The following is a 27,137-nucleotide window of genomic DNA, read 5'->3' on the forward strand; positions in this document are numbered from 1 at the left end:
AAGTCTGTGACAAGGGTCAGACACTTCCCTTAACTACACATCCTCAATTCCCATTCAGATACATGAGTTAGTGCATGAAGATCAGAGGGTAGAATTTGGTCCTATATAGGTAAATTAATCATTTAATGCAAAGGGTTAGGGCTTAGAAACTCAAATGTCTACATAGCAGCTGGGAAGGTATGATTCCTAGCTTGGATAGACATACACATGCTAGCTCTTTTTAAGCTACCATGCTAAAAAATAGCAATATGGCTGGGGTGGCATAGGTGGCAGCTCAGGCTAGATGCCAGAGCACAATCTTGGCTGACCTCCTGGGTACGTACTCAGCAGCTAGCCCAAGTCACCTCCCATGCAACTGCCCACAGCTGTTAGCACACTAACTCGAGCAGAACCAAACTTCTCAGCTGCTGTGTAGCTCTACACAAAATGTGTTAGCATTTAGGGCCTGATCCTGCACTACTGAAATCAATGAGTTTGTTTTTTATTTCAATAGGAACAAATCCTTAACGATGCAGCTCCAGCTACTACACTGCAAAAAATTTATGTAAATCACTTAATTCCGTTTCCTCAGACCCCTTCTGACTTTAAATATATCCCATTAATATAGCCTATATATGTTACTGATGCGCCAAATGGTCATAAAATCGTAGGAATGACTTAGGGACCAATTCATCTCTGCCCTATGGGTCCCTCACACCAGGTTGGCTGGCACAAAGAAGGATTTTAACAGAAATGTTGTTGAGGTATTTCTCTTGGTTAAACTGGGATTAAATCCAGACACTGATAACAAATCCAGATGTCGAATATGACTCTACAGAAAATATAGATTATAGGTTTTCTCTTATAATTATATTTGGGTCTTATCTGGTTACTGAAGAAATCCAGATAGTCTACTGCAATTTCCTCAGATTTCAATATAATGAAACCTATGGGATGACCATATATGTTCATTTTTCTCATACAATCACTGTTTTGCCAGCTAATCTCTGCTAATGAATCTAGAGTGGACAGCAACATACACTTCGGGAGAAATCTTAAAGCAATCTGGATCTCCTACTGATGTCAATAGACTAGAATCCTGGGTCAATTAAAATATTAGGAAAACATCTATTAGCTTTTTGATTTTAGTGCAATTTAAAAAAAATAAATGTACCAAAATAGATAAACAATCAAGAGTGCTAACCTAAATTAATGTCTATACACCTTTCTTATTAGCTCACCATTTACTGTAAAGAATTTTTAAAAAAAATCAATAGATTTAAGTTGCTATCATAACACAATAAGAGATATTTCTTTAATTGCAGACCAACGCAAAATGAGATATATATAAATGACATAATTATATATCTCATTTTGCTAATTTGTTTCTCAAGATTTGGCACCTCCTGAAGTTTAGATATTTTTGACAAGCTTCTATGGTTGAAAATTTTTCACTCTGAAACGTGAAAATGGAAATTATGTGGAAATTCGCTCTTGAGAATTTTGAACGAGCTCCCCGGGAAGGAGACGGCTCTGTAGAATGGTCTAGGCAGGGCAAGGAGCTCAGGGCTGGGAGTCACAAGAGGCTGAGTTCCATTTCCATCTCTGCTATTGTCTGGTTTAACAATGATCTACACTTATAAAACATTTTACAAATATTATTTTTAACTATCAACCATCCAAGGAAGAATGTAAGTATCACTGCTATTCCATATTGCAAGTGGGGGAAGGGCGTCAGTCTGGTCACCACTCATGTCCCTTTGTGATGCATTAACTAGCTATCAGTAGTTGACCATCAATTCCAACACAGGATAATTGGTGTATTTAGCATCCCAACCAATCACATCCAGTTCTCAAACCTATGCCCCACTCCTTAATCATTGCTAATGTTTCTGTTAGATATCAAGGGACACCACCTCGACAATACTGAGCACTACACTATACTAAGTCTACACTAGCACTTATGTTGGCAAAACTTTTGCCACTCAAGGGTGTGAAAAAATGCCTCCCTTAGAGCCATTAATTTTGCTGGCATAAGTGCTTTTGTGCACAGCGCTATGTCAGCGGGAGTCCCACTGACATAGCTACTGCTGCTCGTTAAGCTGGTTTTATTACATGGATAGGAGAGCTCTCTCCCATTGACATAATGCGGCTACATGAGTGCTCTTACAGCAACACAGCTGTATTGGTACTGCTGTAATCTTGTAAGTGTAGACATGGCCAGGGAAGCTGCTCTAACAATATTATTTCATCCTTTTGTTTTCCTAATTTCTTCTACTTATTTTTTAAATAAATATCTTTACTGATTTTTAAACAACGATGCAAAATTATATATAAAAAGAACAAACTAGAGACAAGCAACAGTCAGATGCTCTACAAAACCAAACTCCTGATGTACTATGCCATCTGTCCCTACTACATCTCCCTAAAGCGTAGGACATAAGTAGTGTATAAACTGTGTGATGGTCTCTGTAGAAGGATACATTTCACTATAGAAAATATTATTTTACTAGATATTGCTACAATGTAAGCCACATAAATAACACATTCACATTTTGATTCCATATTGCTAAAATACCTTAAGACACGCTTATTGTATCAAATCTTTTCCATCAGTATAGACAAATATTGTTCAAAGTAATATGTAAAGCAAAAGCAAACAAAAAACTAAAAGATAAAGATGATTTTGGAGAAGGGAGAAATGTATAAATGGACAAGTCACAGCAAATAAACATTAACACACAAATTAGTAGTTTTCACCACTGCAATCACTCAGGATCAATTCACTTACTAGCCATCTTTCCTTTTTTCTTACAAAAATCTGATGTAAAACAGCATGGAAAATCATTACAAATTCAAGTAATGGTTGGCTTTCATGAAACTGCGTAAACAGTATTTACTGATGTATTACTTTAGATTTCATAGAAATATTTTCTTTTGTAATGTGCCAGGCACACTAGACAAACTGAGGTTGGCACTTGTGAAGAATAACTTGGTTTAATCAAGTCTTGCCTTTTAACTGACATTGCAAACTTTTATTCAGCAAATGCTGCAAAGTAAAAACAACTCCTAGGGAGTACCTAGGTTACAGAATTAAATACATTTTGATCTATTATCTAAATATTTTGGTAGTCACAATGCACAACTGAAAACTTAGGGCCCAATTCTGCCAGCTACTGAGTGCCCTCAGGGTACATCTACACTCCAGTTAAAAGCCCGTGCCAGCTGACTCAGGTTTGAGCTAAGGGGCTGTTTAATTGAGGTGTAGATGTTCGGGCTCAGGCTGGAGCCCGGGCTCTAGGACCCTGCAAGGGAGGAGAGTCCCAGAGCTTGGGCTACAGCCTGAACCTGAACATCTAAACTGCAGTTAAACAGACCCTTAGCCTGAGACCCGTGAGCCCAAGTCAGCTGGCATGGGTCAGCCGCAGATGTCTAATTGCAGTGTAGACATACCCTCAATTCCCAAATCAGTCAATGAAAGTGTAGGGCACTCAGCTCTTTATTGCCAGATCAAGCCCTTAATATCTGGCACTCACTGAAGGTTTTCTATATTTCAGAATTGAAAGGCAGTCTGCAGTATCTTGATTTTACATGCCACAATACTGTATCAGTGTATTTTAATCGCCATTAGGTTTGAATGGGCCTTAGAACAGGTGACCATATCTTTTACAGTATTTGACTCAAAGTGCTGAAGGGACACTGTCAAATAGTTTAGGCACAACATTTAATTTATGTATTTAATTAATTTATGTGGATTTATATATAGTACAGTAATGGAGTGTCTAGCTGATGCCCCTGAGAGCTTTTAAAGAAGTACTAAGGAATGGGTCCTCAAAGGTATTTAAGGACCTTTGACTCTCACTGAACTCAATGGGAGTTAGTTGCCTAAATAACTTTGAGAATCTGGGGCTAAATAAATAGACCGTTCTGTCAATTCCCCCAGATCAAGTCAAATAACCCAGTGACAATATAAACATACCAGAAATCAACCTCCACACAGCAACAACCCCAAACCAAAATGTAGCTTTGCTTTAAAATTTGCATTTATAGACCCAAATATTAATAAAGATGATTTTACCAGTTTAAAAAAATGTCTTTTTTATATTTAGCTTTATAAATGGCATTTACCCATTTCCTAGCCTGTCATCTCATTTACAGCAATTAAAAACACAGTCAATAATATACTACTGTGTAAGTAGCTTTAAAAAGGACACTTCACAATAAAAAGCAAAGGTAAAATCTCCAACTGATAACAAAAGCCACCTTAAAGATATTTAATGCCTTTGCCTCCTAAGATCCCTGCTTGCTAATCAATCTCAGGCAAAACTCTGACTAAACTCATGGTCCTTTCACCATGCCCTGCTGGTCAACAGATTTGGGCTCTGTTGGACCAGTGTGGGAACTGAATTCTGGAAATAAGGACCCTCCCCAGAAAATACCTTCCCTCCACCCAAGGGATCATTTCAGAAACATTCTGGGGAAGGCAAAGTTTGCTTTCCTAATGACCATATCCAAAGTCTGGAGAAGTAGGGGTGGTGGCAAAAAGTGGAAGACATAATGGAGTATCTAGACCCTATGAAAGGTCGAGGGTGGGGAGAAACTGCATCCCTTACCCTATAGCAAATGATGCCCTTGCCTCCAGCCCCCAGATATTCAAAGAGATAGACCCATGGTGATAATGCGATAAAGGTGATAATCAAGAGCTCTTCATTAGGGGAGAGGCAGAGTCTCATAGAGTTAGAACCCAAACAGCACAGGTCTTGCAGATCAGTATCAACATCTTAAATAGCCTCCAGAGGTGAACAGGTAGTTCATGCACTCTACAGAGCACTAAGGTGACCAGATGTCCTGATTTTATAGGGACAGTCCCAATTCTGGAGGCTTTTTCTTATATAGGCACCTTTTACCTCCCACCCCCTGTCCCGATTTTTTATATTTGCTATCTGGTCACCCTACTGAGCACTGATGTGATGTAATGCACTGTCACCATTTTGCACTACCTGAAACTTCTGACCTGTCTTCAGGGATAGTCCTACGTATAGCCTTTTACAGCAATCTCAGTCTTGATATCACAAAAGCGTGGGAAAGACTCCATCTTCATGCTAAGCACAGATGGTATAAGGCACTTTGGACTATTAAAACTAGCTGAGCCTTCAGTAGCCAATCAGCATACAGAACAGGGCCAGGACACAGAATCAGCATAATGATGACACCGCAACCTAAACATCTTCACTATCTCTCTTATGGCCTCAGATAATATGAATTTTAATGTGGTGAAGCAGCTAGTATTTGAATAAGACTAGGGACATAACAATTAAAATAAATAAATACATATACATATTGAACAGGAAAATTTAAAGCAGAACCCTGTAGAGTCTTGCAAGAGAAAGCCCTGTAGGTGTGTAGATGAGCAGTTATCCAAAACCTCACACTTTGGGTCTGAATACCAGGTCTTGGTTACCCAAGAAAAAGTCAGGCGCCTAATCAGACTAGGGATGGTTTTAGCTTCATTACTTTGAACTGAAAATAAGAAAAACATTCCCCAGCAGGAAATGGAACATGAAACATACCAGACCCAGTTGAGGTAGGTCAGTAAAACTAGACCAGCCAGTCTCACTTTCCATTTATAGCCAATGGGCCAAATTCTGCTCTTATTTATGCTGATATAAACTAATCAGAGTAAATACCAATTTCATTGTAACTGACAGCAAAATGTAGTCTAACTTCTCTTTCTGGTTCCTATTCACTATCACAGGTGGACTGTGAGAAGTGAACAAACAACATAGATGATGACAATCAAATTCGATTGTTACCATTTCTTTCCGTTTTAATCATTTAAGGTGTTATTAGAATCAGTGAGAATTAATTTTTAAGAACTTATGGGCCAACGTTTTCAAAAGCGATAACTAGAATTTTGGATGCCTAAAATTTTGGGTGCTCAGCTTGAGGCAGCTGCTCCCTGTGCCCCCATGCCCGTCAGCGGCTGCGGGGGGGAGGGGTTGGGGCAAAAGAGGCAGAGACGTTAAAGTGCTGCAGGGTCCTTTGCCGCAGCAGCACTTTAATGTTGCTGCGCCCCCCCCCCCCCGTTAGCGGGGCTGCCAATGGAGGACCATCCTTAAAGTGCTGCTATGGCAGTGCTTTAATGTCCCTGCCCTTTTGCCTCCCCTGTCGGCGGCTCTGCTGGTACAGACCCTACCGGCGGGGCCGCCGAGGGAGGGAAGGGGGCAGCAATGTTAAAGCGCTGCCACAGCAAAGGACCATTCTTAAAGTGCTGCCCCTTTCCCCCCCACTACCATTGGCGGCCCTGCCAGTAAAGACCGTACCGGCAGGGCCCCCGACAGGGGAGGCAAAAGAGGCAGGGACATTAAAGCTCTGCCGTGGCAGTGCTTTAATGTGGGCTGGGTATGGGCCGGTGCGGGTTCTTACTGGTACGGAGTACCGGCCTGTACCGGCTCACTTTCACCCCTGGGCACTGGGCCTGATATTCAGAGGCTAACATCAAATGAAGTCAATGGAAATTTTTCAAAATGATTGAAAACCAGGCCCAAAATGTCTCAAGTGGGGCAGCCAAAAAATCGAAGCATCCAAAATTAGTCCCAGACTATCACAGAGATGCCTGAAGGTAGACCTCTGCTTCCACACAGAGCCCCACTAAAGTCAAGGATGCTCCATGTTGGCTCAGGGTACATCTGCATGTACCTCCTTGGAGGGTCAGGCAGGGGTGCTGGAACAATTTGTATAGTGTCGGTCCTGAGAGCCATTGAACCAAACTCTAAACCCTGTATATGATGGAAACCCTTCAAGTCGGGGGTGGGGGGGGCAGCACTCCCAGCACCATGAATTTCACCACCTATGGGTTCAGGACCTTAATGACTCCTTTCAAAAATCTGGCCATAATGTTTAGTTTGACAGTGTCCCTTTAAGGCAAGGAAACTAAAATGTCTACTCCAGCCCCAGTCTACAAACACTTTTATATCTGAGTAACCCCAGTAAAACTAAAGGAGTACTTGTGTGCATATTTGCAGAATCACACCCTATATCTGCATTTTATACACAAGATAAAATCATATGGAGTGCTTTATAGTCAATTAGATTTTAATTTTTTAAGCTTATCTGTGTTTTTTAAACAATCACTTACATAATTTAGTACCTGTGTACATTATGTTTGATAATGCTTGCAACAGGAAATTATTTGTCTGGGTTAGATAGCAACCTTTTCGTGACTTCAAAAATACTCCAGATCTCATCAATTACTCAGTAATATTTTTTTCACTGATATCTACATCTCATTTCCTGTAGATGCATATATATACACACACACTATCAGATTAACACTTCTATGAAGATTTCACAGATATTTTACTATGAAAAATATGTAGGTTCTTCTCTTATTTGAATAATATATAACTAATGGGAAATTCATGTTATACTTATATATATACAAAATCCTGCCTAATCACTTACCTTGGGTTTGAATGCAATGAGTTTCAAAACCATCTCAACAGTGAACACGCCTGTGAAAACCATATTCAAAATGTCCATTGCATCATTAAACAGCTTAGATTGTCCGTAGTGCTGTGAATTAAAAATATGACACTTTTTAAAAATAAAGAATTAAAGAATATTAATTGAAAGGAGGCTGTTCGCAATAATAAAGCCCAGTAAACTGTAGGCCCATTACTAGCTCTGTAAAAGATTGTTTGGTGCATGAATGGACCTCAGATACAAGAATAAATTAATGACTCCTGTTTAAAAATGGATTCATCTCAGACTGGTTCTGGTTCAGGTACTGGATGGAACAGATTGCTCACTCCTCTGTGTATATGGAGCTGGTCCTGCGGGATGGTGTTTGACTCAGGCATAATCTCCCAAGTACTCCTCTAGGGACAATACTGCCTCCTACTTTGAGTTTTTTAGTGGTTAGTTATTACTAGAATTCTTGTGCCCCTGGTGTTTAAAATAGCTAAGTTCACATGTCTTGATGCTATGACAGGCATTATAAATATAGATATTTTACAAACCTTAAAAGACTGTTCCAGCCACAACCTAGGCCAAGCATATCAACAACTGGAATAATACAATTAATTTTAGATGCCAAATATTAAAAAGGGACCTGACAGTCAACAATAGTATATAAGAAAGTACTAACCCTATGTTCCAGCTAAAGCCACAGAGAAAGAGGAACTGACGTACACACACAGGTGGGAGAGAGTAGTTCTTGAATTATGTGCATTAATCACTTAACGGAAATTAAGGCAAAAATAAATTTGAATAACCTTCTCCTGAAGCCATGATCCAAAAGACAAGAAATATGGATTCAGACAGAAAACTGTGCTTTAAAATGATCAATATAGTAAATACTACATAACTATATAAACAACAGTAATTTCCCAGGCTGTATATAATGAATTTTAAGGATTAATTACACAACTTTGTGTCACACCTTTTAGACCAGGGGTTCTCAAACTGGGGGTCAGGACCCCTCAGAGGGTCGTGAGGTTATTACATGGGGGATCGCAAGCTGTCAGCCTCCACCCCAAACCCTGCTTTGACAGCATTTATAATTAATATATTTAAAAGTGTTTTAAATTTATAAGGGGGTTGCTGTGTGAAAGGGGTCACCAGTACAAAAGTTTGAGAACCACTGTTTTAGACACCTATTTAGAATGGCCTGACATATTTTATTCAGACTATAATGCATTACTGTATAGTGACTGTAATCTTAATGGGGCACTGCCAGCATAAATGGAGATCACTGACTGAGTGAAATACAAAAAGGAAGCAAAGATCATAAACAGTGGAATGTAAACTGGATTTTAACAATTCTTTCTCTTTTGAAAATCTGTTGCATTGGAAGCAGAGAAGAGAGGTGAAAAAGAGACAATGTATATAGAGAAAATAGTAAGAAAGACTGGAAAAAACAAAGGAGGAGATAAAGACAAAATGAAAAAGAGGGAGAATATTATCTATTCTACCAGTAAGAGCTCATATTTATAGTTACATAATGGAGGCACAGCCTAAGGAAGGGTTGAATGATGCATCAGAAGCACAGGAGCAGTAGTGATGGGGTGAATCCAGGTACAGGAAGAAAAGTGAAAGATAAAGTAAAAATGAAAGGGCAATAAATGTTTCCTGACTACATCAATTTTTCAATTATGTTCATGGATGAGATGCCCAGACACACCCTCCTTCTGACATTTCAGATTCTAAAACACCTCCAATTTAGATTTCACTCTTGATATCTCCTCTTCCCCATGTCATTCTGAATCAATGGTGGTCACAGTCTATAGCTCTTCTCCATGCCCCACAGAGCACTGGGGGATTAGTAGCTTTCATATATACACTTCATCAGGCTCTCGTTACAAATACATCTATTAATGGGTCAAGAGTGCCTGCATTTCCAAAGATGTTGCTTGTGCCACAAAAGACATATTTTTCTTAAACATTTGGAGAGAGATTGTCAGAAAAAATCAACACAAGAAACAGAAAGAATGGCATAGCACATGCATGAAATCAGCACAGAACAAACGCAAGTAACTAAGAGGAGCTGAAGTAATACCAGCTTGTGTGAGGCAAAAGAACAGAAAAGAACGGTTACTCACCTGTAGTAACTGTTGTTCTTCGAGATGTGTTGCTCCAATCCATTCCAGTTAGGTGTGCGCGCCGCGCGTGCACGGCTTCTCCGGAACTTTTTTCCCTAGCAACCCCGGCGGGCCGGCTGGGCGCCCCCTAGAGTGGTGCCGCTATGGCGCTAAATATATACCCCAGCCGGCCCGTCCGCTCCTCAGTTCCTTCTTGCCGGCCACTCCGACAGTGGGGAAGGAGGGCGGGTCTGGAATGGATTGGAGCAACACATCTCAAAGAACAACAGTTACTACAGGTGAGTAACCGTTCTTTCTTCTTCGAGTGATTGCTCCAATGCATTCCAGTTAGGTGATTCCCAAGCCTTACCTAGGCGGTGGGGTCGGAGTGAGACGTGGCGGAATGCAATACCGCAGAGCCGAAGGCTGCATCGTCTCTAGACTGCTGCACCAACGCGTAGTGGGAGGCGAAGGTGTGGACCGAAGACCAGGTGGCCGCTCTGCAGATGTCCTGGATGGGGACATGGCTCAGGAAGGCGGCTGACGAGGCGTGCGCCCTCGTAGAGTGAGCGGTGAGTCGGCATGGTGTCACGTGAGCCAGCTCGTAGCATGACCTGATGCATTGAGTCACCCAGGAGGAAATGCGCTGGGTAGAGACCGGCTCGCCCTTCATGCGATCAGCGACTGCGATGAAGAGTTGGGTGGAACGCCGAAAGGACCTTGTCTGGTCGATGTAAAACGCCAGCGCCCGACGGACGTCGAGAGTGTGGAGCTGTTGCTCCCGGGGCGAAGCATGGGGCTTCGGAAAGAAAACCGGGAGAAAGACGTCCTGATTAAGGTGGAAGGCCGAGACCACCTTTGGTAGGAAGGCCGGGTGAGGACGAAGCTGCACCTTATCAGCGTGAAAGACGGTGTAGGGGGGGCCCACCGTCAACGCTCGGAGCTCCGAGACTCTCCGTGCCGATGTTATGGCAACCAGGAATGCCGTTTTATAGGAGAGGTAGAGGAGAGAACACGTGGCCATAGGCTCGAATGGCGGACACATGAGCCTGGCCAGGACGAGGTTCAAGTCCCAGGTCGGGGCAGGGCGACGTACTGGCGGGTACAAGTGGTCGAGGCCCTTCAGGAAGCGTGAGACCATCGGATTGGAAAAGATGGTTCGACCCTCGACCGACGGACGAAAGGCGGACAGTGATGCGAGGTGGACCCGCAAGGAGGAAACCGCCAGACCCTGTTCCTTAAGGTACCATAGGTAATCTAGGATGGTAGGGACAGGTACCACGAATGGGTTGAGCCCTTGCTGGTCACACCAGAGCGCGAACCTCTTCCATTTTGCCATGTAGGTGGTACGAGTGGAAGGCTTTCTGCTTTCAAGCAGGACTTGCTGCACCGCCGCCGAACAGCCCCTCTCTGTGTGGGTCAACCACGCAGGTACCAGGCTGTAAGATGGAGGGACTGCAGGTTCGGATGGTGGAGTTTGCCGAAGTCCTGCGTGATGAGGTCCGGCCACAATGGGAGGGTGATGGGCTCCCGAACGGAGAGCTCGAGCAGCAGGGTGTACCAATGCTGCCTCGGCCAGGCTGGAGCCACGAGTATCATGGTGGCTCGATCCCTCCGAAGCTTCTGGAGCACTCTGTGCACGAGTGGAAACGGAGGGAAGGCATAGAGGAGGTGAGTCTGCCACGGATACAGGAAAGCGTCCGACAGAGAGCCCGGCGAGTGCCCCCGGAACGAGCAGAACTGGAGACACTTCCTGTTCGCCTTGGAGGCGAAGAGGTCGACCCGGGGAAACCCCCACCTCTGGAAGATCGTGTGAGCAACGTCGGGACGGAGGGACCACTCGTGGGAGAGAAACGACCTGCTGAGATGGTCGGCCAGCGTGTTCTGCACTCCCGGAAGAAAGGACGCTTCTAGGTGAATGGAGTGGGCCACACAGAATTCCCACAGGAGGATCGCTTCCCTGCAGAGGGGTGACGAGCGGGCTCCGCCCTGCTTGTTCACATAGAACATTGCAGTTGTGTTGTCCGTGAATACTGTCACACAGCGGCCTTGCAGGTTGGTCCGAAAGGTGTGACATGCAAAACGGATTGCTCGGAGCTCGCGGACATTGATGTGGAGTGTGAGCTCGCTTGCTGACCAGAGGCCTTGAGTGTGGAGGTCTCCCAGGTGAGCCCCCCATCCGAGCGCAGAGGCGTCCGTGGTCAACGTTGCCGATGGCCGGGGAGGGTGGAACGGGACTCCGGCGCACACGACCTCCGGGTCGAGCCACCAGTGGAGGGAGTCGAGAGCCGTCCTGTTGACTGTGACCACCATGTCGATGGCGTCGCGATGCGGGCGGTATACCGTCGCGAGCCAGGACTGAAACGGACGAAGGTGAAGTCGTGCGTATGCGGTGACGTATGTACACGATGCCATGTGGCCCAGGAGGCGGAGGCATGATCGCACCGTCGTGGTCGGGAAATTGACGAGGTCTCGGATGATGGAGACCATCGTCTGGTGTCGAGCGCGAGGGAGACAGGCTCTGGCCATCGTGGAGTCGAGGACCGCGCCAATGAATTCGACTCGCTGCGTCGGAATCAAAGTTGACTTCTCGGTGTTGACAAGAAGACCGAGGCGCCGAAAGAGAGCCAGGACCTCTATTATCTGACTCTCCACGAGCTGCCTGGACAGACCGTGAATCAGCCAGTCGTCCAGGTATGGGTATACGTGTATCTGGTTCCGTCTCAGTGCTGCGGCGACGACCGCCATGCATTTGGTGAATACTCTGGGGGCGGTCGAAAGGCCGAATGGCAACACGGCGAATTGGTAGTGGGCGTCGTTGGCCACAAACTGAAGGTAGCGCCGATGAGGGGGGTAGATAGCGACATGGAAGTAGGCATCCTTCATGTCGAGGGCCGCAAACCAGTCTCCCGGATCCAGGGAGGGAATGATGGTCCCCAAGGTGACCATGCGGAACTTGGGCTTGAGTAGGTATCTGTTCAGCCCGCGAAGGTCCAGGATAGGACGTAGCCCGCCTTTTGCCTTGGGGATGAGGAAATACCTGGAGTAAAAACCCCTGCCCCGCCTGGAGGGAGGCACCTCCTCTATGGCACCCACGCTCAACAGAGTCTGGACCTCTTGTAGGAGGACTTGCTCGTGAGAGGGGTCCCTGAAGAGGGACAGGGAAGGTGGGTGGGAAGGAGGGGGCGAAATAAACTGAAGACGGTATCCCGAGTGGACCGTGCTGAGCACCCAGCTGTCCGACGTTACTCGGGACCACTCCAAGAAAAAACGGGAGAGGCGGTTGTGAAATAAACGAGGAGGATCCGTAGGGGAGAGTGATGTGCAGCCCTCGTGCGTCCCATCAAAAGGGTTGCTTCGCCGCCTGTGGGGCTTTGGAAGCGGCCTGGCCCCGGTTTCGGCGGTTGCCCGACGGGCGACGGCGATTTTGGGCCGGTCGCCGAGCCGGGTAGGGTCGGTACCGCGACTGATAGCGGGAGGGCTGCGGGCGGAAAGGTCTACGCTGCGTAACCGGCGTATGCATCCCGAGTGTCCGGATCGCCACCCGGCCGTCCTTGAGCGACTGGATCCGCGAATCCGTCTTCTCCGAGAACAACCCCTTGGTGTCAAAGGGCAAATCCTGGAGAGTAAACTGGACTTCTGGAGGCAGGGTGGAAGATTGGAGCCAGGCGATGCGCCGCATCGTGACCCCTGTTGCTACGGTCCGTGCCCCTGAGTCCGCCGCGTCGAGGCCGGCTGTAATGGAGGAGCGAGAGGACCGCCTCCCTTCCTCCAACATTGTGGTGAAGTCCTGGCGGGATGTTGACGGCAGGAGGTCAGTGAACTTGGCCAGGGACGTGAGTATGTCGAACACGTATCTGGCCAGGAGGACCTGTTGGTTACCGATCCTCATCTGCAGGCCCCCTGCAGAATAGACCTTTCGGCCGAGAAGGTCCATCCGTCGTGCCTCTTTCGCCTTTGGGGCAGCGGCCGGCTGGCCGTTACGCTCCCTATCGTTAACGGACTGTACCACCAGGGAGTCCGGAGTTGGATGCACGTACAAGTACTCATAGCCCGAGGGAGGGACTGAGTACTTCCTTTCCACTCCCCTGGCTGTGGGAGGCACGGAAGCGGGCGTTTGCCAAATGGTGGTGGCGTTCCGTTGGACCGTGCGCACAAAAGGTAATGCAACCCGGAGTGGCACGTCTGACCCCACCACGTTTGTGATGGGGTCCTCGTCCTCTTTTACCTCCTCTATAGGGAGGTCCATAGCCGTTGCCACACGGCGGAGTAAGTCTTGATGCGCCTTCGCATCAACGGGGGGCGGCTCCCTTGATGCCGCGCCGGCCACTGCCTCATCGGGAGAGGATGAGGAGGATAACTCCTGAACGACCTCAGCCGAAGAGGGGTCCACTGCGTGGTGGGCTGGGGGTTCGGAGGGGCACTCTGGCACCACCGGAACGGCTGGCGGTGGGGATGGCGGTGGTCGAGATATCGACGCCTCTGGGACTCTGCGGTGGGCCCCTGGAGGCCTCGGCGGAGCAGGCATCGCGTCCGACTTATATTGTGCCCATGGGACCCAAAAACCCCACTGCTGGGCCCCGCTAGGCTGGGCTGGTGGCGTTGGAGGCGGGAGCCCATAGGCTTCTGCGCCGGAGGCGACCGACTCAGGGCGGGAAGGCCAGGGAGGTGCCAAAGAGGGTCCAGGGCACACCGCCGGGGGATGCTCTTCCCCTCGGCGCTGGGAAGGCGACCTCGCTCGACGATCTTCACGGTGCCAGGAGCTCGACCGGTGCCGGGAGCTCGACCGGTGCCGGGAGCTGCGCCGGTGCCGGGGGCTGGTCCGGTGCCGGGAGCTCGACCGGGAGTAAGATCTCCGATGCCGAGACCGACCATGGTCACCGCGGTACCGGGAGCTCGACCGGTGTCGGGAGCTCGACCGAGAGTGCGAACTGCGACGCCTGGAGCGTCCGCGGGAGTCTCGGTGCCGGGAACGGTGCCGGGACTGAGACCGGCGGTGCCTAGCTGGTGGCGACCTCGATCTGGTGCGACGTCGGGAGTGCGACCGGTACCGCGAAACGGAGCGGTACCGGGACCTTGACCGACGAGGAGACTGCGACCGGTGCCGCGATGGGGTGCGGTGCCGGGAGCGCGATCGGCGGGACGGCAAGCTGTCGACGGTGCGGGAGCGAGACCGGGACCGTGACCGACGTCCACGCCTTGATTCCATGGAGGGTGGCCGGACCATTGCCGCCGGTTTTCCTCTGGAGACGACAGCCCGCGCCGGCGGTGCCGGGGGCCGGAGGCCTGGAGCCTCTATGAGCTGTATCAGCTCTCGCGCAGAGGCGAACGTCTCCGGCGTCGACGGCCGCCGAGGCTCGACCACGGACGGCACCGGGGAGCGAGGCGGCGCCGGACTCGACGGCCCTTGCGGCGCCGGAGTCACAGGTGCAATGCACTGTTTGTGCAGAGGCACCACAGGGGCTGCAGGCTGCGGAGTCGCCTTGGCGGAGTCCTGCACGCGCGCCTGAGCCAAAGCCTTCGCCAGTCTTTGTTTCCTGGCGGGCGAGAGCGAGCGGTGCCGAGTCTTCGCAGCCGCTTTCTTCGCCGGCGGTGCCGCAGTCGGTGCCGGCGGTGTGTCCTGCACGGGAAGAGGCCGCGGAGGCGGCGCGGGCGGTGCCGGTGGTTGGAGGGACTCCTCCATGAGGATCTGTTTTAAGCGGCTATCTCGATCCTTGCGGGTCCGCGGCTTGAATTTCAAACAGATCTGGCACTTGTCAGTTCGGTGCCCTTCGCCTAAGCAGCGGAGACACGCGTCGTGCGGGTCCCCTACGGGCATCGGTTTCTGGCACCCCGTGCAGGGCTTAAAGCCCGGCGCTTTGGGCATGAGCCCGCACCGGCTAAGGCAAAAAAGGGGGAACCCCCCCTTTTTTAGCCTATCTAACTAACACTAACTATGCTAACTTAACAACTATAACTAACTATGCTAACTATGTACAACAATGAACTAGAGAAAGCTAGGGACGTGAAGAGCTATCAAGCACTCCACAGTTCCAACTGCCGTCACGGGCGGTAAGAAGGAACTGAGGAGCGGACGGGCCGGCTGGGGTATATATTTAGCGCCATAGCGGCGCCACTCTAGGGGGCGCCCAGCCGGCCCGCCGGGGTTGCTAGGGAAAAAAGTTCCGGAGAAGCCGTGCACGCGCGGCGCGCACACCTAACTGGAATGCATTGGAGCAATCACTCGAAGAAGAACATGATAATGTGTTTAGCTGGCTGAGGGAAACGTGTCCATATAAACAGGCTTCTTTGTTCTTTCTAGATAATCTTCTGCACGGACAATCTTGGGAATGAACAAATGTACCCTAAGTGAAATTACGCTGAGGTGCAAATTAGCACACCTAACGCCCTAAATGAGCACAAGTTACCACACAGAGGATTTGAGTTTCAGCAGGGCACTCTCAAGTGCAGATCAGATATTCACCATCTAAATGGTAAGATTACTGCAGGCATGAAAAGTACCTACAGGAAGATATATTACCACCATGCCCTACTGCAACATATCTTCTCAACATGTGGATCCCGGGGTCCAATACTGCGGTCCCTGTGTTAAATGCTTGTTTTGCCTGGGAGAGGATACAGGATTTGACTGCTTTATCTTGACATGGAATTTTTAAAAATGTGTCACTTTATTTAAAAAAATGACAGGTTGACAGTGTCCTTTTAAGTCCTATTAAGCAACATCATATTATCAATGGCTTCATACAGTAAATTGGCAGCTTGTTTTGTTCCTACCTGCATGGCCAAGCAAAGTGTGTTCAGCATGATGAGGACAAACATGATGTACTCAAATCCAGTGGAGTTCACCATATACCAGAATTTGTATTGGTAAGGATTTTTTGGAATGTATCTCCGCAGAGGGCGTGCCTTCAAGGCATATTCCACACACTGACGCTATAAAAGCAGAAACACCAAAAGTTTCAGTTTAGGCTTCAAAATGAGGAGTTATGAAAATCTTGCACTTCATGTATGATTACTTCTGCTATAAATCCATGCATTGTATTTAGCAACTGAATATGACTTCCTGTGAGTGCAAACAGTTATAAAATACATAGAAGCCTAAGAAACAGGCAGTGTATATATTTTTTATGGCATGTTTACTAGTAAGCACATTAATCTGGCAGTTTAGCAGGCCCTGTTGCTTCTTTAAATTTGGGGTTAGTAATATACACCACTTTGCTCAGTTGTATAAGAAAAAACATAAAATAATGCAAAGGAAAATCCTAAAATATTCAGCATTTATTTAGTGATTTGCATCTTCAGAGCGCTAAACAAACATTAATTAATACTAATGAAATTTTCCTATTTAATCTTAATTAATACTAATAAATATGATTATTCTGGTTATAATCTAGGCCTTGTCTACACTGGGTTCTCAGCCACCCATGCAGTTGCACCAATGTCAAACCTACAGTATAATTAGCAACAGTGCAGTTTTGAAACCAGGGTAAAGTTGCACTAGTAAATTCATGGTGCACAGGTGTAAACCGCCCCTGAAATTGTGCTGCCCCAAGCACGTGCTTGGTTTGCTGGTGCCTAGAGCCGGTCCTGAGTGCAGCTACAATGGGGTCTGAAATCTAAGGGCCTGGTTACACTTGCAAGTTAGAGCACATTAAATCAGCCCTGGGCGCCCTAACTCCTGAGGTGTCCACACTGGCAAGGCACTTAGACTGCCTGGACTCTGCAGCTGGAGCGCTCCTGGTAATCCATCTCCATGAGAAGCATAGAGCTTGCTGCACCCCAGCTGGAGCGCCGGGGTGTCAGTGTGGATGACGTGTTGCATTACTGCACTGTGATTGGCCTCCAGAAACATCCCATAATCTCTTGAAGTCAAGTGGCCACTCTGGTCATTGTTTTGAACTCGGCTGCAAGTATGCAGATATCCCCTTTCAAAGCTCCGTTTCTCACAGTGGCATGCTTAGCTGCTCCGGGCCATAAAACAAACCATTACCGTGGAATGCTGTGTGTGTGTGTGTGTGTGTGTGTGTGTGTGTGTGTGTGTGTGTGAGAGAGAGAGAGAGAGACACACACACACACACAGGGTGGGGTGAGGGCTGATGTCAGGGTTTCCCCCTTCCGCTGTCTGAACTTACAAGACAGCATGCTGACACACTCTTTGCTCCCCAAAACACACCATCTCTCCCCCTACATACACACAACACACTCCCTGTCACACTCCAACCCCCCCCCCCATTTGAAAAGCACATTGCAGCCACTTGCACATTGGGATAGCTACCACAATGCTCTGCTCTCTGTGGTATTGCAAGAGCTGCTAATGTGGCTACACCACTGCACTTGCAGCTGACAGTGTAAACACATGGCAGCACTTTCCCTGCTGCTGTCTCTGAGGGCTGGCTTAACTCCCAAGCCTCTACATCGGCAAGTGTAACCATAGCCTTATTGCAGACCAGGCCTTAAAACTGACCAGATTTTTAACTGTTTGAGGAGTGCTTAATATACCTAATTCATAGAGCATAATACATCAGTAATGCTACCCACTGTACCAGGTATGTTCTTGCTAAAATAGATGTTACAATGGAATATTAGTACTTCAAAGACCAGTACTACTGTACAAAAATTACTCTTGTACAGCATTCTCTAGTCCAGGGGTCAGCAACCTTTCCAAAGTGGTATGCCAAGTCTTCATTTATTCACTCTAATTTAAGGTTTCGCATGCCAGTAATACATTTTAATGTTTTTAGAAGGTCTCTTTCTATAAGTCTATAATATATAACTAAACTATTGTTGTACGTAAAGTAAATAAGGTTTTTAAAATGTTTAAGAAGCTTCATTTAAAATTAAATTAAAATGCAGAGCCCCCAAGACCCATGGCCAGGACCTGGGCAGTGTGAGTGCCACTGAAAATCAGCTTGCGTGCCGCCTTTGGCACACGTGGCATAGGTTGCCTACCCCTGCTCTAGTCAAACAGTTAAGCCCAAGAAAGAGAATAATCTGATGACCTTTTACTCCAACTTTTAGAACCAGTTTTTAATAAAAGCCTTTATTTGTACTGTGTAAGTAAGGCAGATGTCTAGTGCCCTCTTCTGAAACCATAGCAGAATGGATGCTGGTGTTGTGCAATGTATGAATACAAAAGGAATAATTTTAGAAATGAAAAAAAAAGCATTTTTTAGTTTAACCTGATTTTTGTCCAGCTCACAGTTCTTATACTCTTGTTCTCCCTGTTCTTGGAATGTAACAATGACAAAACCAACAAATATGTTCATCATAAAGAAGGCAATGATGATGATGTAGATGATGAAGAAGATGGAAATCTCCACTCTGTAGTTGTATACAGGGCCTATATTCTCTGCATTTGAGTCTATGGCTTTGTATAGCAGCCTGAAAAAGAAAAAAGAAAAAATTATGTTTTAACTGTTGTTAAAATGACAAAACCTGTAGATTATATTTTCACTTAGAGTCAGTGGATAGTAACTAGAAATTTATTCTACTTTATTTGAAGTTTACTAGCAAAAGTTTCTCCCAAAGGCCAAAACCTTTATGTGCTAACAATGGTTTAACTATTTAAAGGGGCAGGACTAAAGATCTCAGAAGATTAGTTGAAGTGTAACTAAAGAGACATTTGGCTGTAAGATCAGAACCTAAATATTATAAGATTCCTCTAATTTTAACAGGAACAACTACCCAAAAAAACCCCAAACAAATATTCTAGTCAGGAGTCACTTGGTGCTCTGAAGATCAAATTTTTGGGCAGCCTCACACTGATATCCAATTTGCACCCCAGCTTTAAAATGAAGTAGATTTAGGCTGCAAAAGGAAGCTTGAATGTTGACCAAAATGACTTAATGTGCATTACAAATGTGTGGACAGCCACTTTGACTGAGACACTGAGTTGTGCTTGCCACATTGATGTCACAAAATCAAAGACCAGAATGGAAAGCCTGTCCTTGAATATGTAGCCATTGTCCACACAGACTAGAAAGATAGTGAATACTGCCTGGAAGAATTACCTGGATACACAATCTAAGGAATAACCCAAACACATTGCATAGTTAAGACCCTCCCTCATTATTTCTGCTTCTTTGACTTATAAATGGCAAACCTGGTCTATTTCAGAAGCAGGTAGATTAAGAAATACAGAAACTTCATGGACCTCATGCATCGACCGCATGCCTAAATGCAAAAGATGGAGGCAGGGAGAAAAGAAGTGCAATAAGAACTGTATAAAGACTAGATTATTTTAGGGCTGCTGGTTAATCACAGTTAACTCACGTGATTAACTCAAAAATTAATTGTGATTAAAAAATTAATCATGATTAATCGCAGTTTTAGTCACACTGTTAAACACCAATTGAAATTTATTACATATTTTTGGATGTGTTCCTACATTTTCAAATATATTTATTTCAGTTACAACACAGAATACAAAGTGTACAGTGCTCACTTTATATTATTATTTTTATTACAAATATTTGCACTGTAAAAATGATAAAAGAAATAGTATTTTTCAATTCACCTCATAGAAGTAATGTAGTGCAATCCCTTTATCATGAAAGTGCAATTTACAGATGTAGATTTTTTTGTTACATAACTTCACTCAAAAACAAAACAATATAAAACTTTAGAGCCTCCAAGTCCACTGAGTCCTACTTCTTGTTCAGCTAATCGCTAAGAGAAACAAGTTTGTTTACATTTACTGGAGATAATGCTGCCCGCTTCTTATTTACAATGTTGCCTGTAAGTGAGAACAGGCATTTGCATGGAACTTTTGTAGCCAGCATTGCAAGGTATTTACGTGCTAGATATGCTAAACATTCATTATGCTCCTTCATGCTTCGGCCACCATTCCAGAGGACATGCTTTTGTGTCGATGATGCTTGTTAAAAAAATAATGCATAAATTAAATTTGTGACTGAACTTCTTAGGGGAGAACTGTACGTCTCTGGCTCTGTTTTACCCGCATTCTGCCACATATTTCATGTTATAGCAGTCTCGAATGATTACCCAGCATGTTGTTTACAGCATGTTATAGTAGTCTTGGATGATGACCCAACACATGTTTGTTTTAAAAACACTTTCACTGTAGATCTGACAAAATGCAAAGAAGGTACCAATGTGAGATTTCTAAAGATAGCTACAGCACTCAACCCAAGGTTTAAGAATCTGAAGTGTCTTCCAAAATCTGAGAGGGATGAGGTGTTGACCATGCTTTCAGAAATCTTAAAAGAGCAACACTCCAATACGGAAACCACAGAACCCAAACCACCAAAAAAGAAAATCAACCTTCTGCTGCTGGCATCTGACTCAGATGACGAAAATGAACATGTGTCCCATGCTGCTTTGGATCTTTATCGAGCAGAACTCATCATCAGCATGCCCTCTGGAATGGTGGCCAAAGCATGAAGGGCCATATGAATATAAATATCTTGCGATGTCAGCTACAATAGTGCTATGCAAACACCTGTTCTCACTTTCAGGTGATATTGTAAACAAAAGCGGGCAGCATTATCTCCTGCAAACATAAACAAACTTGTTCGTCTGAGCGATTGGCTGAACAAGAAGTAGGACTGAATGGACTTGGAGGCTCTAAAATTTTACATTGTGTTTTATTTTTGAATGCAGTTTTTTTGGTACATAATTCTACATTTGTAAGTTCAACTTTCATGATAAAGAGACTGCACTACAGAACTTGTATTAGGGGAACTGAAAAACACTATTTCTTTTGTTTTTTTCAGTGCAAATATTTCTAATCACAAATTAATATAAAGTGAGCACTGTACACTTTGTATTTTGTGTTGAAACTGAAATCAATATATTTGAAAATATAGACAACATCCAAAAATATTTAAAAATGTTATTCTATTAGTGCGATTAATTGTGATTAAATGTTTTAATTGCAGATTAATTGTGATTAATTTTTTTTATTGCCTGACAGCCTTAGACTATTTAGAATGTTTATAGGCCTGAATTCCCCCTTCATTAGTGACAATGAGGCTTTGTATACTTGAATAGGATCTGATCTTTCAAGGTGCCAAGTGCCACAATTCCCCTTGACATTAGTGTAAGTAAAGGGACCGCACATGTCCCAGGATCAGGCCCATAATCTCAAGACTCTAAAAAGTGCAGGTGATTGTTTACTATTCAGGAAGTGTCAGGGAAATTTTATTCAACTGTTTTGAGAAATGCAACACCTGTTAATGATATTATGGAAATACTGAATGCTCACTTACGCAGGCCAGCCTTCAAAGGTAGACACAGTAAAAAGGGCCATCATAGCAGACAGAACATTGTCAAAGTTGAAATCACTGTTTTGCCAAACCCTTTCTCTGACCATTGGGTTGTCAACATCTCCATCTTTATAAACAATGAATATTCCCCTGTGGAAGAAGAAAAGAAACAGAAACTGATTGTATAACACTTGGGAAGCATTCAATTAGTCACAGAATGATGCCATCCCTTCCCTGAGATATATGCTCATTTCAATCAGTTAATTGGTGCTGTCTGCTCCTGACTTTATGTGCTGTGATGTGCATCGGCTGCCTGCTAGTTTCTGCGCGGATTTTAAGGTGTTGGTTTCGACTTATAAAAAACTAAATGGTTTGGAACCTCCCTACCTGTGTTTGATGTGCTGGAGTTTGGTTTTATTTATAATTTTGTTAAGGTGCTCAGAGGCTTCAGGGTATGAATGCCTTACAAATCAACATATTATTATTGTTATAATTCAAAATAGTGTATATCTGATTTATAAAGTGAAAGGGTTCTCACCGGCAATCCTCAGGATTCTGTTTTGCTTCATCAGTGCACCGATAAAATTTTCCCTATTTATAAAACAAAAGATGTAGATGGAATGTAGGGCATAAAAATTAACTAAACTTAGAACCTGATCCTGTGACTGGCTCAGCACAGGTACAACCCAGTTCCAACACAGAACCCTACTGAAGTCAGTTGGAAGGCCTTGGTGCAGGATCAGGCCTGAATGTGTTTTGAAGGAATTCATTTATTTACCTTAAAAAGCTGTACACCAATACAGGCGAACATGAACTGGAGCAGTGTTGTGACAATCATGATATTACCAATAGTTCTAATAGCAACAAAGACACACTGAACAACATGCTGTGAATAAAAGGAAAAAAGAAAAGGATTTTAGTCCAATTTAATTTTGTTACTTGGCATTATTGTAGAAAAATGTACACTGCATTAGCAACACAAATTTTCTTAGATTTATAAGAAAAATTATATATTCTTATATATTTATAAAAATATATTTATATATTCACTTTATAAATTAATCAGTTAGAAAATACTCATTTAATGTTCATAGAATTAATGTAATGCTGCTACCAGAAATTAGCATGATTTTCTGAATGTATCAGTAGTCTCTTGAAAGTAGGCCACTTCAGATCTTAAAGTGATAGGCAGTACATATACACAGTGGAATTACAATGAATAAATTGCAATGATATTTGGCTTGTTGCACGCACTATGTGCCAAAATCTGCCTTCAGTGATGCTGCTGATGCTCCAGATTTAAACTGCTGTGACTTAGAGCAGGATTTGGACTAGCATATTTAAGAATTAAAAACTGATTTAGGGCCCAGTCCTGTGTCCTTATCCAGGTATATCCTTTGGCTTCAGTGGGGGTTTTGCCTGCAGTAGGACTGCAGCATATCAGGACAATAGAAATATAACTTGGAAAAAAATACAAATAAAAACCTTAAGTCCTTTTGCTCTGTTTATTGCCCTTAGAGGCCTCAAGACTCTTAAAACTCTCAGAATCTTCACAACTGAGATAGCACTCGATCTAGTGGGAGGGAAAAAAGCAAGCATTAGCCTGTTATTTCCTAAGTTTATTATTTTTCAATTGACTTATTCTCTTACTAAAATTATCTATGTTCATGCAGTTCCCTTCTAGAAGGAAAAATTCTTATTTGCTCCTCAGAGTAAATAAATATTTTGTAAATTAGCATTTTGAAATACATCTCAGCTTCTTACTGTTAAACACTGATTTAATTTCTCAAACATACCATGTGAATGTCTTGGCTTCAGGAACAACTTAGGAATTAGAAGTACATGGGCTGGTCATACACTGTAGATCAGGTATGTTTTGTCACTGGGGAAAGATACTGGCCAAAGCATTGTGCGGTATTTCTGACAAACTAAGGGTTCTACCCTGTGAGATGCTGAGAGCCTGCTGCAAGATGATGAGCACCATCAGCTCCAATCAAGCAGAGCTGGAAATTTTCAGTACCACACAAAAGATGCTCAGCATCTCGTATGACTGGGCCCTTCATTTGTCAGAGAGATATAATACAGAGCATTTTGCTCAGTGCTAAGTAGCATGGACTGGAGTTTCATATGGGGTGGTACCACCTGCCTCGTTGAATAACATAATTAATAAGATACTAGAGCAACCAGTGATAGGTAGAGTAGTAGAATAAAAATTGAGGAACAATTTAATGACGCCCTACTCTTGTTCATTTCTAAGTCAATGGGAATTTCACTGTTGATTTCAAGTGCAGCAGAACTGAGCCTTCGACAAAGTAGTGGGAGCTGGAGCCTATTCTTAGATGGTTGTGGCCTGCCTGATCACAAGGAGTAAAAAATCCCTCTTCACCACCAATTATAGTCCTAAATGGCACAAGGCTACTATTTTGTCACGGAGATCACGGTATTCTCAGTAATTGTGAATTTGAATAAAGTCGGCGATCCCTGCAGTGGCCAGTGACGGTGCCTTTCCCCTCCAGGTTGCAACCTGGCCCATATGGTCACAGCACCACTCAGGTTTGGTGTATCTGCCCCTCCACAGATGGAAACAGAGGGGCAGATATGCCAAATCCGAATGGTGCTGTGACCACATGGGTGTGGTTGCAATGCCTGGAACAGGGAGCTGGTCCTAGCCCCACAGGACAGGAGCTACTGCTGCAGAGTGAGCGTGGGGTGGGCTCCCTCTCCAACAGCACCCCACCCTGCATGACGCACACTTCTTTTCCTGCATCTCTGCCATGAAATGTATTAACATTTTCTCTGAAAAAAATCATAGCCTTATGCATACGCTGCAACATACCAAGGAGTTACCCCTCTGAGGCACAATGCCCTCAGCTTATCCTGCTCTGGTGTGAGGGTAGGGAAGTAGTAATTTACTGCTGGCCTATACTAGAATTATAACATTTTCTATGCCACATGTTATTGCTCTGGGGGTGGAGGGGGAGTAACTGAATGCTAATCCTGTGCACCCAGACCCAAGGTATGAATAAAGGTGGCAGAATCTAATCCCTTACAAAGGGCCACTTTTACTTTAAAACCCCCAAGGAAAAAATAAAAGCCATTAACTGTAATACTTACTGAATCCCAAACGACACCAGAGAAACACCCACAACTAGCAAGTCCAGCAAATTGAAGTAATTCCTGCAGAAAGACCCTTTGTGAAGGAATGCTCCAAAAGCTGTCATCTAAAAATAGAATAGTTACACATTTACTCTTCTGTTTTTCTTCATTTAAACCGAAATTTAGGCTGTTTACAAGACACCTGTTGAGGGTGCAAATGTACAATCAAATATTTTATCTGTTACAATAATTAATATACAAAAACCGTCTGAATATATATTCCTCCGAATTAAACAATCTGCACTTAAGCAACAGAATCAGATGTGTTAATTGTCCCTGATATCAAAATGTTACACTTCTGTGTGTGCACAAAAGCTGATCTGATTAGGCCTTTACCATAGCACTGTAAAGGGGCTGCAAAAGCCTGGGAGAAAAATCTCATGCAGAAGCTGTGTAGGACCGTTATATGCGGCCTTAGGCCGTCCTCCCTCGCTGCCCCCACTGTAGGGGATGTGCTGGCTCACAAAGGGGTGTATCAGGAGATAGACGAGGGAGTGGTTGTAGTGCTGAGGGTGACAGCCCTTCCCGTCTGTGAAGTAGCTCACAGGTAGCTATCGAGAGGCTGCAGTTAATTAGAGCAGCCCCTGTTCCATATTATGCTAGAGACTGCCCTGGCCTTGGGTGCAGGCAGCATTTGGGCAGCACAGAGATGTCCTCAGGTGGTACAATACACTCAAGTCTATTACAAATATCTCTAACTTAATTAAGGTTCAAAAATGGATAGATGGAAACCTATTAAACCAATTATAGACATAAAACAGGCATTTCAAATAGAATTTTCTTTTTATGTATGGATTTTCATGGGTGTAGATTGTACCACACCTAATCTGAACAAAACCTGTGGGTACTGTCAAAATACCTGGTAGTCAGATAGACCCAATTCATCTGCTATGTGACTACAGGATCTAATCTTCTAAGGCTCTAAATACCTATTGGGAATTGCTGAGCACCCTCAACTACCATTGATTTCAAGGAGAATTGAGGGCACTCAGTACCTCTCAGGAAGTGCTTGATATTATCTCACAGTACTGGGCCAGTAATTCCCATTCATTAGCTAGAAAGAAAAAGCTGCCAACCTATAACATGGTGGTCTGGCCCTTTAGAGTATGTCTACACAGCACACAAGCCTCTGAGCCCAGGTTGATAGACTTGGGTTCACGGGGCTCATGTTAAAAATAGCAGTATAAACATTGCAGTTGGGACTGGAGCTTGGGCTCTGAAGCCTTGGGATGGGGATAGCCCCTGAACTCCCGCCCAAGTGCTGTCTGCACAGCTATTTTTGGCACTGTAGCATGAGTCTTGACTCTAGCTTGGAGGCTCACTTCCGCAGGCTGTCACTGGCTATGTAGACATACCCTTAAGGACCAAGAGGCCAGGGAACAGAGCTGGCTCTGATCTGGAGGAAAGCCCATCAGGCATGGTCCTGGGAACCAGCAGACCCTGCTGAACACCACCCAATAATTGGGTCTGATTCTCAGCTGGAGGTTATAAATGAGGGCCCCGGCTCCAAGAGGGGGAGAGAAGCCCACATTCTCCTGTGGCTGCAGCAGAAGGCTGTAGGAAGGCCACACAGACCCAATTCCTAGGCTGGGAAGGTCCAGACCCTTCAGTTACCAGAGAGGCCAGATGCCCCATAGTCTCATCCAAGAACAAGACTATTAATTTTGTTATTGTCCTATATTTCCTTTTTGTTTTGTGTTGGAGACTAAACAGAGCCCTGAGGGCTATAAACTGAACTGGGAGTGGCTGTTTGTCCCAGGTTGGTGATCAGCTCCATCAGTGAACACCTTAAAAAGAGATTCCACAAGTTATAAGAATATGTGTCCTACAACACAGATCGCTGTTTATGGGCTTGACTCTTGCAGCCCTTTCGCACAAGAGCTCTCGTTAGCTTCAGCGGGCATTACACGCCTGAAAAGGGCTGCTGGATCCATAGCTTTTATATGTCCTTCTGGTCTCACCTTCCTGTTAATCTTTCCCTCTCTGTGATCCAAATGTTGCTCACCTGCTAAATATCCCCAAAGGTAGAAGAACAAAAACCTAGACTTAATACAAGCCCAAGGCTTATTGAAGTGAGATGTATGGAGACAATAAAGTCTACATAATAATCACAACTGTGTTCTCACATGATCATATAGAGCACATCCTCTACCTATCCATATGTCTGTCTGTCTATTCATTCCATCCCCATCAC

General features: G+C 44.8%; 1 protein-coding gene across 2 annotated transcripts in view; it reads right to left on the minus strand.

Moving 5' to 3' along the window:
* Positions 1-27,137, minus strand: part of CACNA1D (calcium voltage-gated channel subunit alpha1 D) — a 419,514-nt gene that overhangs the window by 87,302 nt on the left and 305,075 nt on the right. For both annotated transcript variants that reach the window (XM_045024186.1, XM_045024187.1), the window contains exons 22-29: positions 24,902-25,008; positions 23,273-23,360; positions 22,566-22,673; positions 22,326-22,378; positions 21,791-21,937; positions 18,740-18,941; positions 16,335-16,493; positions 7,444-7,554 (exon numbers count right to left, since the gene is read on the minus strand). In XM_045024186.1, coding sequence (XP_044880121.1) covers positions 7,444-7,554; positions 16,335-16,493; positions 18,740-18,941; positions 21,791-21,937; positions 22,326-22,378; positions 22,566-22,673; positions 23,273-23,360; positions 24,902-25,008 — 975 coding nt within the window. The remainder of the gene's footprint in view (positions 1-7,443; positions 7,555-16,334; positions 16,494-18,739; positions 18,942-21,790; positions 21,938-22,325; positions 22,379-22,565; positions 22,674-23,272; positions 23,361-24,901; positions 25,009-27,137) is intronic.

The sequence above is a fragment of the Mauremys mutica genome, chromosome 7 (genome assembly GCF_020497125.1).
Source record: "Mauremys mutica isolate MM-2020 ecotype Southern chromosome 7, ASM2049712v1, whole genome shotgun sequence".
Lineage (NCBI taxonomy): Eukaryota > Metazoa > Chordata > Testudines > Geoemydidae > Mauremys > Mauremys mutica.